This window comes from Palaemon carinicauda, chromosome 8 (assembly GCF_036898095.1).
Source record: "Palaemon carinicauda isolate YSFRI2023 chromosome 8, ASM3689809v2, whole genome shotgun sequence".
Taxonomy (NCBI): domain Eukaryota; kingdom Metazoa; phylum Arthropoda; class Malacostraca; order Decapoda; family Palaemonidae; genus Palaemon; species Palaemon carinicauda.
In genome coordinates, this window is record NC_090732.1 from 8,668,690 (window position 1) to 8,684,246 (window position 15,557).

The 15,557-nt window shown below is 42.7% G+C and overlaps 1 protein-coding gene across 3 annotated transcripts in view; it reads right to left on the minus strand.

The window, feature by feature from the left end:
• Nucleotides 1-2,344: 2,344 nt before the first annotated feature.
• The window catches only part of LOC137645641 (transcriptional regulator ATRX homolog), a 114,940-nt gene continuing 101,727 nt past the window's right edge, over nucleotides 2,345-15,557 (minus strand). For all 3 annotated transcript variants that reach the window (XM_068378463.1, XM_068378461.1, XM_068378462.1), the window contains 2 exons: nucleotides 9,378-9,507; nucleotides 2,345-4,512 (listed from right to left, as the gene is read on the minus strand). In XM_068378463.1, coding sequence (XP_068234564.1) covers nucleotides 4,429-4,512; nucleotides 9,378-9,507 — 214 coding nt within the window. In that variant the 3' untranslated portion in view covers nucleotides 2,345-4,428. The remainder of the gene's footprint in view (nucleotides 4,513-9,377; nucleotides 9,508-15,557) is intronic.

The window sequence follows — 15,557 nt, forward strand, 5'->3', positions numbered from 1 at the left end:
GGGGAAATCTGTGGGGTGTAAGTACCCTGCCATGTCAGCGGCCGCCTCCGATGCTTGGATGGGGCTGGCCGGGACGATGGCACGGCTGGCTCCATCACGGATGGAGCCGTCGTGGGTGTGTCAGCGGCCTCCTCCGATGCTTGGATGGGGCTGGCTCCATCACGGATGGAGCCACCGGGACAGAGGTAAAAGTCATGGGTCTACCCCCTCCCGGGGAATTTGTGGGGTGTGAGTACCCTAGTATACCAGCGGTTGACCACGAAGCCTGAATGGAGCTGTCGTGGTACCGGGTATGGATGCCATGCTGCCGGGTCGAGTCAGCGAGTGCCTCCGCTGGACAGATGGAGCTGCGGGCTTCCCCGTGCTGGCTGGTTGGTTCCTTCGTTCAGGACGGGCCATCGAAGAACCGGAGGCCGGGACAAGGCTGCCAGTCCGAAGGGGCGACTCTCTCCGCTCGCTGGGCGGGAGAAGTCGGAACCTTCGCAGTCTTATGCCTGTCGACCAAGACCTGGTGCGATGACTTCCGTCGATGATCGGGTCTGCTGGAGGAGACGTACCGCGAGGATGGCGAAGGAGCTCTAGGGAGCCAGCTAGTGAGGGCCTCTGCTGCACGGGGGTATCTACCAACCTGCTGAGGCCCGAGAGCCAGTCCTCATCCGTCACAGCTTTAGTTAGTCTAGCCTGTGGTGCCGTCTGATGAGGGCTAGTACTTTTCTGTATGCGGAGGCCTCGTCCACTGAGCCTTCCGTCGGATGCTCTTCTGCCTGAGAAGGAGCACCTACGCCGGGGGGCCCCGCTTGGGGTGAAGGCATCCTTTGTCGTGGTACGACTTCGTCGGTTCTGGATGGAGGACCGGCATCGCCGCTGGGACGGAGGCCTCCGTCCTGGACTTGTCTCTCCCCACAGAGGACCAAGCTGCTGTGGGCTTCCTCGTGGCTGCTGGTTGTCTTTCACGTTCTGGCCGGCCTGTCAAAGTCTTGGAGGCTGGGACACGGCTGCCAGACCGAAGGGGCGACTCTCCGCTGGGCGGAAGGAGTCGGAACCTTCGCGGACTTATGCCGGTCTGCCGGAGCCTGAAGTGAGGATTCCCTCTGACGTTCGGACCTGCTGTAGGGGACGTACTTCGGAGCGAGAGAACGAGCCCTTGGGAGCCAGCCAGAGGTGCCCGGAACTGCTGAAGCTCCCAGGAGGTGGCTGCGGGTGATGGCAACACGCACCCATTCCTCCCTAGGCGAACGGCTTCTGTGCCTCCCTCTGGGGGATCTAGCGTGCCTCCTGTCGTGGCGAGATCTGGAACGGGGACGGGAACGGGACCTCTCACGCCTCCTCTACTGGTCCCTCGGCGCTCCATCCTCCGAGGAGGAGTATGACTCGAAAGAGGAGCCCGAAAATTTGTAGGGCCGCATCGAAGGGTCCGAGTCGTCCCGCGTCGCTGGTGGTTCCTAGTGTCGGTCCGTAGGTGACGAAGGCTCCAGGAAGACGGGAAAGAGTGTTGCTGAAGGGGGGGGGAGGGGGGGGAGACCGAGGTAACTTCTGGCTGGGGAACCACGCCTCGAACTCTTCCTCCAGTCTCATGGGCGACCTGAAGGGCGTCCTCGGCGGCACCCATGCGAGGGGATCCGATGACGGTGAGTCCTCCTTCTCGGCGTCTCCCCCGGCTGCAAACCTACCTGAAATACAGTCCCATGAAGCGGGGGAAGAGGCTGCAGCAGCCTTTCCCCACGTATGATCGTCGGAAGAGACGGGCCCCGCTGGCACCAGGACTCCGTCCTCCAAACACTCCCGTCCTTCCCTCAGGCTCCCACTTGCCTGGACCGACAAAACATCCCCACTATTGGAAATCTCAGACTCCTGGGGAAGAACAATGGGCTTCTTCCCCGCAACTGACTTATCTCGTCCCATACTCTGGGTAGGGGAAGGTGTCTGAGAAGCTATATCCGACAAGGCACCAGGAGAAGTAAGCGGCGAGGAGAGGAGAGGCTTCCTATGTGACCTCTTGGACGCGCACCCACTGCACCTCGTTCCAGGACTCGCACTCCGGACACATGGCTGTAGGAGAACATAAGCTGCCCCTACACGACGAACACAGAGGGAAAGGGTATAGAATGAACACAATGGGACCGCGTGAGACACAAAGGGGGTCGGGGACACAAAGGGTCGCACTGGGTAAGGAGAGAGCGTCGAGATGTTATCGCGACGCAACCAGAGAACTTACTGGGGATCGAGACCTGAGCAAGCATGCTCTCTGACCCGGGGGCGCATATCTCTCCGCCAGAGGTTACCCCGCATAGGAAACGGGAGTAGGGTAAACTGCACAAAACTCTGGTTGGTTGGGAGGAGATCCCTGATACTCCTAAGAAAGTAGTTCGAAGTAAGTACTCTGTGTTGGAACCAACTACAAATAAATTTTCATATTTTATAGCAAAACTTTTACATAATACTGTAGTAGGATGCATAACAAAAGATAGCTTATTCATACTGTAATCTACAATGCCTTTCAGCTGAGTTAGTATATTACAGCAATTTAAAATATCTATTTATTTGTTCTTTAACCAAAAGTGGTCCATATGCCCAGCACATGAGCCAGGGTGAAATTGGGGAAAACTCCATAGTTACACTATAAGGTAAAAGTTAGAAGTGGTTGGACAGCAAGAAGGAAGAAATGAAGTAGAATGGAGGTTAAGTAGTTGTACTACTTCACCACAATGCGGTTCGAGAAAGGCTACAGTGCTGTTTATTAAAATATGGAAGAGTTAGATATAGTGCTACGAGTAAATATAAAATTGCATGATACAAAATTAAATTGATTATAAAAAATAAAACTTCTTCATTAAAACAGACATGTAAAAATACTTTTAATGCTGAGACTTCAATATTGCCATACATCAATAACAATTTTATAAAATACACTACATATAACATATATGACTGACAAGTCATGCGGTGATAAAGTTTATTTCAAGTTTTAAACACATTTCGATAAGGCCTCTTGAAATCACAGACATTAATCACATTCTCCAATAAATGAATCATCCTCTTAGCATGGAAACTCTTGAAATCAAACGAAACATTTGTCTTTTGTTCTAAATGCTAATAGCTTAAACAATTCATATATATTAGCAGTATGGTTTTTAACTAGCTATTCACTAATTGATTTCTGCTTTGGTTTGTTTTTTTTGTACATATTGTACCTTTTTCTTACAATGAAACTTCAAAGGGTGAATATGTAATGGGTTACCATCTTAAACTTTTTAAAATAAACTTTTAATCATCAACATTTTCAGAATTTTTTTCTTAATTCTAGGAATGCATTTTATGAGAATATTTTGGAAACTTGAAACTACAAAAAAGCCAGCTACAGCAATTACTTGTGAATGGCAGTAATGAAGAAAAAATATTATCAGAATAAAATAAACTCTTCTATAATGTACACAAAGTACAAGGAGGCGCACAAAATAACCTCAACAGTACCAATACTTAGCCCCTGTCTTGAAATACGTACATGGATGCTAACATATGTTATTCATATAAACATGGTAAGTACTGTATATGAAAATATAAAATATATAAACTATATTTGAGAGTGCATGGTATTGAAGTATTTTAGTTACAGGTTCTAAGTAATCACTTGTTGGGAAATTCCCCATACATTAGCATTTGGAATGAAAATGGCTAAAACTAATCTTCAATATTTATACAGTAAACAGTGAGAAGGTGGAGCAGTGGCAGATGGCAAATAAATCCTGAATAATTTGTATAAAAAAAAAAAAAAAAAAAAAAAAAAATATATATATATATACATGAATTTCTTTGACATTTACTCTCTTACTTTTTCCTTTCCCAACATGTAGCAAACTTTTTACAATGTTCACAGTTAATTATGTATTCCATCCATGATTTGCAAACATACTCTTTTAAAGCTAAACTCCAACCTTCTCCTTTATCTAAATCATACTTCCATTTGAACGCTTATGAAAGACATCATGAGGAAATTTGTAAGTGTAAGCTGAACACAAGATAGCTTATAAATTAGTCTGAAAAAATAATTTCAAATGGCATCAGACTTCATAGGAAATGAGTTGTTAATTTGGAGCAGCAAAAAGAAAAATATGTTGGGCTTCCACTTATTCAAAAATGCTTGAAAATATGTTTCTTGCATTTGGATCATCAAAATTATTTTCTTAAGTTTCTGTTTTAATACAATCACTTACAAAAAAGCTTACTATTCAAACAAGTGACTGTTATTGATAAATTTTCTATTGATGATTTTATTTTAATTCACTGGAATCTTTCAAAATTATATGATAACATTATTTATCTTGTACAGTATGGGTAGTACTGCACTCTTTATGTATACTACCACTAGTTTTAATGATAAATGTAAAAACTTTTATAACACCTACGAAAAAAAAGCCAATGGAATTATTTTTAAAAGCACTCACTCACTTCAAAGTAGTCATCACTACTAGAATCATCATTATCAAGGTCAGGATCAGCCGGTAGCTCTGGCAACTGAAATGTAAAACTAACTTATAAGCATATGATTCAATTTCAAATTATGTTTTTTTTTTTTTTTCTTTTTTCTTATGAGCATTATTCTCAGCAAATATTTAGTCCTGCCTTAAGTGTAATATAAAGCTCACATGCAAAGTATTACAAAACAACTTGATATTTGTTTCTCGACTGTGATCAAGTTTTGTGAGAGTGAACTTTACCATTTCTATTTTCTATACAAATTAAACTAAAATATAAAATTAATTCTTCTGTATATAGTGAAATTTCCCAAACATAATTAATAAACAATTGAGAATTCATGTTGTTAAAAGTTTACAAGTAACCCACAAGAATTTAAGTATTATTATTCAACATAAGCACACAGTCATAGGTAGTTCCCTGTAAAGTAATGAGACAAACTGGGAAGTAGCACTAATAGTTTCCCATTCCCCATTCTTCAGAATTGAAGCCAAAAGAATTTGCTATTCATTGACATTACAAGTCAGTGAAAATGTGGTAGGGCATATATATGAACATCAGGTAAGTATATAAGTAAAAAAAAATATTAATAATCTATTTTTATGAACCTCTCCTGATGTTTACATTGTTGACTCCGACACTCTGATTTAGTGAAGGAAAGAGATAGGATCAATAAAAATTTGAAATGCATAACCTAATTACAGTACAAGTCTAGAATCAACAGATCTAGAATTCAATGGGTATAATCTAAAAAAAAAAATGGCTAACAGGGCTCCAGATTATTTATCGATGTTTGAAATATCAAAAAAGAAATATACAGTATAACTTAATTTTTTTTTTTAATTTAGAAGGCTACAGCAGCAGCCACTATAGGACCTAAAAGGCAATACCCTCAATACTGTCTCTATATATCTAGAAACTTGATATTCAAGACTTCTATAAGACATGGATCCACAACTTAGCGAGTTCCCTTAACCCAAAACTTTGAGGATAAATTGGTATTCTAAACTCACATAGTCTATTAGGGACACTAACTGCAATGTTCAGTGTGTTCAAAATATACTGACCAAGAACCACCATTTTCATATGAAATAATTACAACTGTTTCTAAGAGAAAGTGAAAAAGGAAATTGTAACTCTCGATACATTAAGCTCTAAATGAAGGCAAGAAAGACACAACTTTAAAGTTTCCAAACTCCTTTTCAAACTCCATTTCAAAAGATAGTACTTGTAGATTATCACGCATTTAGCTATTAAATTTATATGCAAATATTTCCCAAAGATTCAAAATTCAACTTACGACATACGTCAAACCACATCCCAATCCGGACAAGTTAACTTATTTACTGGTGGCTAAAAGGCTTGAATAAAACTAACACTGCCCAAATAGCCTAAATAAAAGATAAAATCATGCCAAAACATTGAATTAGATGTCCATAACACAAAAATAAGTGAATGCGGCAGACGTTTGTGTTAGAATAGGTACTGTAGTCAATTCTTTTTAGAAAGGCAGATTTACAGCGACTCGCAGGGGTACCCTTTTAGCTCGGAAAAGTTTCCTGATCGCTGATTGGTTGGATGAGATAATTCTAACCAATCAAAATAGCAGGAAACTTTTCCGAGCTAAAAGGGCACCGCTGCGAGTCGGTGCAAATGCGCCTCATTAAAAAAAATTTAGTATAGCACTAATATTTACCCCGCTTGAATTACCTGTGATGAAACTTTAAGGGAATCATACAAAATGCCACGCCATCCACTTATGTAATATGATATAATTTAGGAGCGCTTACTTTACTGAATTCTGTGATACTGTATTAGGTTCCAGACAATACACTCAGTCTTCTGGCACAATATCCAATTGACTTATAAAGCAACTAGGATTGTGGCAGAGGTTTTTGAATCTGTTATGCACAGCAAACTTTCAGAACTCTTACTAAATAAAACACTTTGAACACTAGACTCAACTTGAGGAGTTGGGTTGGTGGCAACAGGGCAATTAGGACCAGAGTTACTATTTTAAAAGAGGACTGACTCTTCTTCAGAATTTTAACAAAGGAATCTAGCAATGCAAAGAGCTAGTAAAGCTCATTGCTACCAAAAGTTGGCTAAAGGCAGAGGTTTGTCAATATAGTCATCATCTCCGATACAATCGACTGCCTAGCCTTCCTTGGCTTTTCCCCTGAACTAACAGCAAGTTTCCTTTGGTAGTTTTCTTAAATGTATATGAAGTAGAGAGTATTTCTATAATTGAGGTAATATAAAAGATTACTGTTAACTTGGTTAGCTGCCAACGCTTTCACACGAGATGTAGAGTGAGGGAAACGCACTTTTCACAACAATATTGCTCTTAACTAGATACACCAAGGGAATGTGGATAATAAACTTCAGAAACAATACCCGGAACACACTCCACTCAGTAATCGCTAAGAAAACCAGGAGAAGACATCCTAATGCACAGTAATAAGTGAACAGTCTGAAGAAAACTAATAAAGGTCTAACCAGTACTGGACAACTGAAGAAACTGAGGAGACAATGAGAATGACAAGTAGGTTAGTACTTACAGCTAGAATGCTCCTTCCTGTACAAGCTGCATGTGTTTATTGAAGGGAAGAAAATGGGGGAAAAACTGAGCTTCTGGAGAGGTAATATGCACATAAGGGGAGGTTCATGGAAATAGTCACATTAGAACCCATCTTAAAAGTGTAACACGGTAACTGTATTGAGAGAATTGCAGCGCATTGTAAATCTCACGATAAAATACGCCTATTGTTTACAATTGGCACGATAGTGCTGCTCATGTGTGAGACATAGGGACGAAAGGCACAGCCAATATAATGGTACCTCCCAAGGAATAACTGTGTACAGTATTCAATTTGAAAATTAAACTCATAATAAACTATAGTTTTTCACTAAATAAAAATAATCCACTATAATTTTTCTTTTATCAGCAAGACTCGTATGGGTAATAAGAAGAGTGTCAGAAGAAAACTTACGATGAGCTAGTGGCCAAGCTTGCAAGCAAGCAAAAACGCACTATCACCTGGTCACATGACATAATCGACCAGCTGATCTGATACAATATAGATAGCAATATAAATTAAGAATGCCTATGCTAGGAAATGCCATCTGTCAAAACAATATTATCATTTGAGAGCACTTACTTTAGAGAGAGAGGAGGGATATAAGGATCTACTTACCTACTCGGTCTTCAACCTCCTAATTTACATATCTTGCAGAGCAACTAGGTACAGTATGCAATGCAAAGGTTTAGCTGCAGAAGGACTAAAGTGTTTCAGAATTCAAGACTTATACGAGAGGAACTTTTCTGTAATACACAGTGAACATTCAGAACCCTTACAGAAGGAACACAATGTAATTATGACCACCAACCCCCTACTAGTTGGAAAACAATACTATAAGCAAAAGGGCTGCAATAAGGGGGAAAATAAATAAGTGAGGAAAATCAATAAACTATAGGAGAAGTAATGAATAAAGAATATAAAATAAGTTCCGATCAGTAACAAAGTTAAAAAGAGATTTGTCTTTATAAAACATGAAGACAGACACATGTCAGCCTGTTCAGCATAAAAATATTCCGTGCAATTTTGAAATTCCAATTGCTTGTTTAGGATGATCACTCCACAATCTGGTCACAGCTGGAATAAAACTTCTAGAATACTGTGTAGTGTTGAGCCTTATAATGAATAAGGCAAGACTGCTAGTGTTACTTTTACTGTACTACATACATGATGGTACAGTCTGGGAAGAACTAGATGTAAAAGTTGTGTCAGAATTATGAAAAATCTTCTGCAACATGCACAAAGAACTAACTGAGCAACGATACCAGAGATTAATATCATGATCATGAGTTGAGAATTCAATAGACTGCAAGTTTTTGTCCAATAAATTAAGATGAGTCTACAGATTAAGACTTGAGAACAATACTTGAAACAATATAAAATGAAAGAATTAAAAAAAATTCCTCCAGAAACCTTGATCACCAAAATTCTTAAAAGACTTACTTAATAAGCTAATTCTTTGTGCAATTGAAGACGAAAGACTAAATGTGCATCTCAAAAGTAATTTTGCGATCAAGACTCACCTAGAGATTTAAATAAGTTGTGTATAGTTAGAGAGACTTGCAAGTTGATAAGCCACTGTCCTAACCTACTTACAATTATATTTTGAGCTTTGTTTAGTGTTCAACTTCATCCTCCATAATTTGCACCATGCACTAATTTTAGCAAGATCTCTATTAGGAGATTTAGTAACTACTGTATAATTACATTCAAGAGATAGAAGTGATGATAAGAGAGTAGCGTCATCTGCGTATGCAACAAACTTGTTTTATAGGGTTGTGGTAGCCTAATAGAAACGTCCCTATCTGATGACCTGCCAGACTCGGGTTCGAGACCCACTTAAACTCAATAGTTTTTTATAGTGTCTGCAACCTCACCACCCTTGTGAGCAAAATATGGAGATTTTTAAGGAGCCTATAGGTCTACCTGCTGAGTCATCAGCAGCCCCTGTCTAGCTCTCCCTGGTCCTAGCTTGGATGGAGAGGGGGGCTCTGGCACTGATCATATGTATATTGCTATACGGTCATTCTCTAGGGCATTGTCACAGTCCCTTGCCTCTGCCATTCATGAGTAGCCTTTACACCTTAGGCCACATAGATATTTGAATATCAGTTTCTTGATAAATTTGTATTACAAATCCAATATGATGAGTTATATTTGGAGATGACACTGAAAAAAACTGCCATATTACATTTTCTTACACCAACAATAAAATAATTTTAGTTATCCATATAACCTCAAAACTTATCAGAACACTTACTAATGTCTAACTGGTCAAATATGAATTACCTAATGGGACTGTTAAAAAAGTAACTTAATACTTACTTGTAAAACAGAAGATTTCGGGGGATTCTTAAGAACTGATTCATAGGATTTCTTATTTTCATCTGATTTTCTCGTACGAGAACGTTTCTCCTGATCCCTCAGATGGTGGAATAATGTTTCAATGACTCCCCTAAAAATGAGAACAAGATGTTATATTATAAAACAGATTCTTATAACAATTATCTTGATACTTACCTGTAGGTCACATTGCTACTATCTCCAAAAAGTGAGCTTTTTGACTTGAGAAAAATAAAGTTCAAATTTTCCTTTCCATACCCTATACCATCCCCAATGGGAACTATCCAGCAGAATCCTGACTAACACTATTTTGGTGGAGAAAAAGTAGTAATCACAAAACCAAAAATACAGCCTTAAATTCACAAACAAGAATCAACCTGGCTTCCAAACATCCCCCCTGAAAACTTTAAATCAATCAATCAATCAATCCAAACATCCCCACAATTGACTATTCTTGCTATTGCCGAGGAATAAATAGCTGATTAGTAACCTTTTCTATATAAAACATATACATATCAGATATCTCACCAACTAGAAAACTGTTTCATAAAAACTAGATGTAGATTTAAGCAATACAATCTCAGCTCTTACATTTACATTTTCACTATGTACTGGAATTAGTTTGTTGAGTGTGGTGGGAAAAGTGTATGGTAGAGTACTGATTAATAGGATAAAGGATAAAACAGAGAATGCAATCTTAGAAGTACAGGGTAGTTTTAGAAGAGGTAGGGGTTGTATGAATCAGATTTTTACAGTTAGGCAGATATGCGAGAAATGTTTAGCAAAAGGTAAAGAAGTGTATGTTGCGTTTATGGATCTGGAGAAAGCGTATGATAGAGTTGATAGGGAAGCAATGTGGAATGTGATGAGGTTATATGGAGTTGGTGGAAGGTTGCTGCAAGCAGTGAAAAGTTTCTACAAAGGTAGTAAAGCATGTGTTAGGATAGGAAATGAAGTGAGCGATTGGTTTCCGGTGAGAGTGGGGCTGAGACAGGGACATGTGATGTTGCCATGGTTGTTTAACTTGTATGTTGATGGAGTGGTGAGAGAGGTGAATGCTCGAGTGCTTGGACGAGGATTGAAACTGGTAGACGAGAATGACCATGAATGGGAGGTAAATCAGTTGTTGTTTGCGGATGATACTGTACTGGTTGCAGACACGGAAGAGAAGCTTGGCCGATTAGTGACAGAATTTGGAAGGGTGTGTGAGAGAAGGAAGTTGAGAGTTAATGTGGGTAAGAGTAAGGTTATGAGATGTATGAGAAGGGAAGGTGGTGCGAGGTTGAATGTCATGTTGAATGGAGAGTTGCTTAAGGAGATGGATCAGTTCATATTTGGGGTCTGTTGTTGCAGCAAATGGTGGAGCGGAAACAGATGTACGTCAGAGAGTGAATGAAGGATGCAAATTGTTGGGGGCAGTTAAGGGAGTAGTAAAAAATAGAGGGTTGGGCATGAATGTAGAGAGTTCTGTACGAGAAAAAATAGAGGGTTGGGCATGAATGTAGAGAGTTCTGTATGAGAAAGTGATTGCACCAACAGTGATGTATGGATCGGAGTTGTGGGGAATGAAAGTAACAAAGAGACAGAAATTGAATGTGTTTGAGATGAAATGCTTAAGGAGTATGACTGGTGTATCTCGAATAGATAGGGTTAGGAACGAAGTAGTGAGGGTGAGAACGGGTGTAAGAAATGAGTTAGCAGCTAGAGTGAATATGGATGTGTTGAGGTGGTTTGGCCATCTTGAGAGAATGGAAAATGGCTGTCTGCTAAAGACGGTGATGAATGCAAGAGTTGATGGGCGAAGTACAAGAGGAAGGCTAAGGTTTGGGTGGATGGATGGAGTGAAGAAAGCTCTGGGTGATAGGAGGATAGATGTGAGAGAGGCAAGAGAGCGTGCTAGAAATAGGAATGAATAGCGAGCGATTGTGATGCAGTTCCGGTAGGCCCTGCTGCTTCCTCCGGAGCCTTGGATGACCACGGAGGTAGCAGCAATAGGGGATTCAGTGTTATGAAGCTTCATCTGTGGTGGATAATGGGGGGAGGGTGGGCTGTGGCACCCTTAGCAGTACCAGCCAAACTCGGTTGCGTCCCTTGTCAGGCTGGGAGGAACGTAGAGAGGAGAGGTCCGCTTTTCTGTTTCATTTGTTTGATGTCGGCTACCCCCCAAAATTGGGGGAAGTGCCTTGGTATATGTATGTATGTACTGGAATGCTAATATCTATTTCCCGGGCTGAAGATAATGTCGAATCCCTAGATTTCGAATTTTTCAAAACTTTTAAAAACTTTTATTTTGAAATCAAAATCATGGTTTTGAAATGTTGAAAGCAGAAAAAGAAAATATAAAGCTACAGCTAAAATAGAATCATAGATCAATTCTTTATCATACAGTATCACAAACGACACTGCACAATAGTTGACAGCTGCACCTAGTATATATAGTGTGACCAAATCCAAGGGGGGACAGTAAGAAAGATCCTTTATGCAGCTCAAAGGGCCACATTTATACATAGCCAAATGATAGTTAACAAAAATACTCGTTTCCTATCAGAAACCCTCTGAGAATCCACTAACCTGGTCACCCTGAGTATATGTGAATGGAGATTGATGAAGTTAAATTTTATTACAAAATTCATTATCTAGTTAACTACTTTCAAAACTTTCAAACACTTTTTGGATATTCAGGTCGACTTAGTTTTAGATTTTAATTCCAAACACTATCCTGTGCAGAAGATATACTGTACCTCTTATATTTTCACTCAGTAACTGATATTTTAAAAACACTGACTTCCTTACAGAGCTTCGTATTTTCTCTCATAAAAAGAAGACCATTTCAATAAACTAAATATCAAAAATTTTAAGTAATTTTTATTTTTCCTAACATACTTACCGAGAACTACTTTCTTTGGAGTCACTTGTGATCTCCTCTCTATCGACCAAGGTTTTCGCGCCGTTACCCCCCTACTCCGTTCTCCCCCTACTCCGTTCTCTACATAGGCCTACCCCCGCCACCAAGGAATGCGCCCCGAGGGCAGGATCAGGGCAGGTCACTGCCTCTCTGGGTCATTCTCCTCATTAAGTTCGTGTATTAGCCCAACCTGGCAATGGAAGGATGGCACTCGGGGACGGAAGGGAGGGCCATTACCCGAAAGTAGTTCTCGGTAAGTATGTTAGGAAAAATAAAAATTACTTAAAATTTTTGATTTGTTCCAACACGAATACTTACCTCGAACTACTTTCTTTGGAGACTTATACTTTAGGAGGCGGGAGTGCTATTCTGACACTTGACTTGGCACGTAGTGCCTAGAGGGCTATGGAATGCGGGGGCCTATCAGAGTGCGGGAGTGAGGGTAACTGCGCAACCTTACGCTATTATCTAAGACTTACCTCTTGAAAAATTCTTCTGACGATTTCCTCCGAAGTGTAGTCGCGAAGAATGTGTTCATCGTTGGGGACAGCCTCTGGCCTCACCGCTACACAGCTTGGAGGGCGGCAATGACTGTCCCAATGGAGAACCCGTCCAAGGATTTCCTTGAATAATCCTTGAGGTAGTGGGCAGTAAAGGTTGACTGGTTCGACCAAGTGCCTGCCTGTAGGATCTGCCCCACCGCCATGTTTCTCTCAAAGGCCAAGGAGGTGCTCAGACCCCTGATGTCATGGGGCCGGGGAGTGCCTGGCACTGCCATTTTATCCTCTTCATAGGTTCTAGCGATGACTTGTCTCAGCCAGAATGAAATAGTGTTCTTGGAAACTTGCTTCCTATTAACACCTGTGGTCGGAGATGAGCTGTCCTTTCCAGGTATTTCCTGAGCGTCCGTACTGGGCATAACCTCAAATCTTCCGTAATGCCCGTCTTGGGAATGGCAGGAATTGAGAAACCTTCAAACCTCGGGTCCCAGACTGCTGGGTTCTGGGTCTTAGCCACAAAGGAAGGCACGAACCTGAAGGATACTTCTTTCCACCCTTTGGAGTGAGAAACGTCGTAAGACAGACCATGGATCTCGCCCACTCTCTTAGCGGAAGCTAAGGCTAGCAAGAAAATGGTCTTGAGGGTGAGATCCTTGTCTCCGATATCTTTCAGGGGTTCAAAGGGGGGATGACTCAGCATATTCAAGACCTTAGCTAAGTCCCACCTGGGCACTCTACTTGCTTGAGGGGGGCAGGATTGCTCGAAACTCTTGACCAGCATTGCTATGTGTCTCGAGGCCCCCAGGTCGATGCCCCTCAGGAGGAAGACTTGGCCTAAGGCGGCTCGAACTCCTTTAATGGCTGGAATTGACATTCCCACTTTATCTCTAAGATACACCAGAAAATCTGCTATGTCCGGGACCGAAGCTTTAAGAGGTCTAATAAGTTTCTCCGAGCACCACTTCGTGAAGGCGGCCCACTTCGCCTGGTATACCGCAGTCGAGGATCTCCTCAGGTATAGGGACATTCTCTTAGCTGTGGTGGTGGAGTACCCCACCTTCTTCAGGAGCCGCTCGATAGTCTCCAGGCGTGAAGGCGAAGAGAGAGAGGGTTGTCGTGGAGCTTGAAGAAGTGCGGTTGGTGCAGGAGGTCTGACCTGGCGGGCAGAGGCCAAGGTGGTTGGCTCGCTAGGTCCTTTAGGTCCGCGAACCACACTCTCTCCGGCCACCAGGGCGCTACCAAAGTCATCTTTAGGTTTCGGGCGGCCCTTACTCTGTTGAGCACCTGTCTTATCAACGTGAAGGGGGGTAAAGCGTACACATCCAGGTTGTCCCACTTGTGCTGGAAGGCGTCTTCTAGGGCTGCATTCTGGTCTGGGACCGGGGAGCAATAGATCGGAAGTTGGGCATTGAGCTTTGTTGCAAAGAGGTCCATCACCGGGGAGCCCCAACGTTGAATGATGAGTCTGGCTACTTCTGGGTGTAGAGACCACTCTGTCCCCACTATTTGACCCATTCTGCTGAGGCCGTCGGCCAGAACATTCTTCTTCCCGGGAATGAACCTTGCCAGCAGCACCACTTGCTGTTCGTCTGCCCAATTCAGGATGTCTAAGGCGAGGTCGCACAGCTCCTTCGATCTCATGCCCACTTGCTTCTTTACGTAGGCTACTACCGTGGCGTTGTCGCACATTAACGCCACGGTGTTTCCCCTTAGACGACTTGCAAAGTGAAGACACGCCTTCTGAACTGCTCTTAGTTCTAGGACATTGATGTGTAGACGCTTTTCCCTTTCCGACCAGGTACCCCATGCCGTCTCTTCCAGAAGGTGGGCTCCCCACCCTTGGTTGGAGGCGTCTGTGAACAGGAGGTACTCGGGGGGACTGGACCCGAGGGGCATCCCCTTGAGGGAGTTCGACTGGCAGTGCCACCATTCCAGGGAGGTTCTCGTGTCCGGAAGGACTGGAATTAACGTTTTCTGCGAGTCCGTCTGGGACCAGAGGCTCTTGAGGTTCCATTGAATGGGTCTGAGCCTCATCCTCCCTTGGGGAACCAGTTTCTCCAATGAGACTAGGTGACCTATCAGTCTCTGCCAATCTCCCGCCCTCCTGGAGTGTTCTGACAGGAACGGCTGAATGATGTGCATGAGGTTCCGTATCCTGTCCTGCGAGGGGAAAACTTTCCCCTGCACGGTATCCAACGTCATCCCCAAGTAGCCCATTCTGTTGGATGGGGTTAAGTTCGACTTCTTCAGATTGATTACAATCCCCAGATTCCCGCAAAACTGGAGGAGGTTTCTCCCTTGTTCCTCCAAGAGGGCCCTTGAGGTGGAAAGAAGCAACCAGTCGTCCAGGTACCTGATGAGGCGGATACCCCGTTCGTGATCCCACACAGAGACCGTCGCGAAGACCCTCGTGAACACTTGAGGGGCGGTCGACAGGCCGAAGCAAAGGGTCTTGAACTGCAGGATCTGGGGACCCCATTTTACCCGGAGGAACTTCCGACTCGACGGGTGGACAGGGATCTGGAAGTACAGTATGCGTCTTTGAGGTCGACAGTCATCATATAATCTTTCTCCCTCAAGGACAGCAGGACGGATTTTGGGGTGTCCATCTTGAAGTCCGTCTTCTTGACGAACTTGTTGAGGGCCGACAGGTCTATCACGGGTTGCTTTCTCTACCAGAAACAGGCGGCTGTAGAAGCCTGGGCCTGGGAGAAGGACCTCTTCCATGGCACCCTTCTCCAACATGGAGGAAATCTC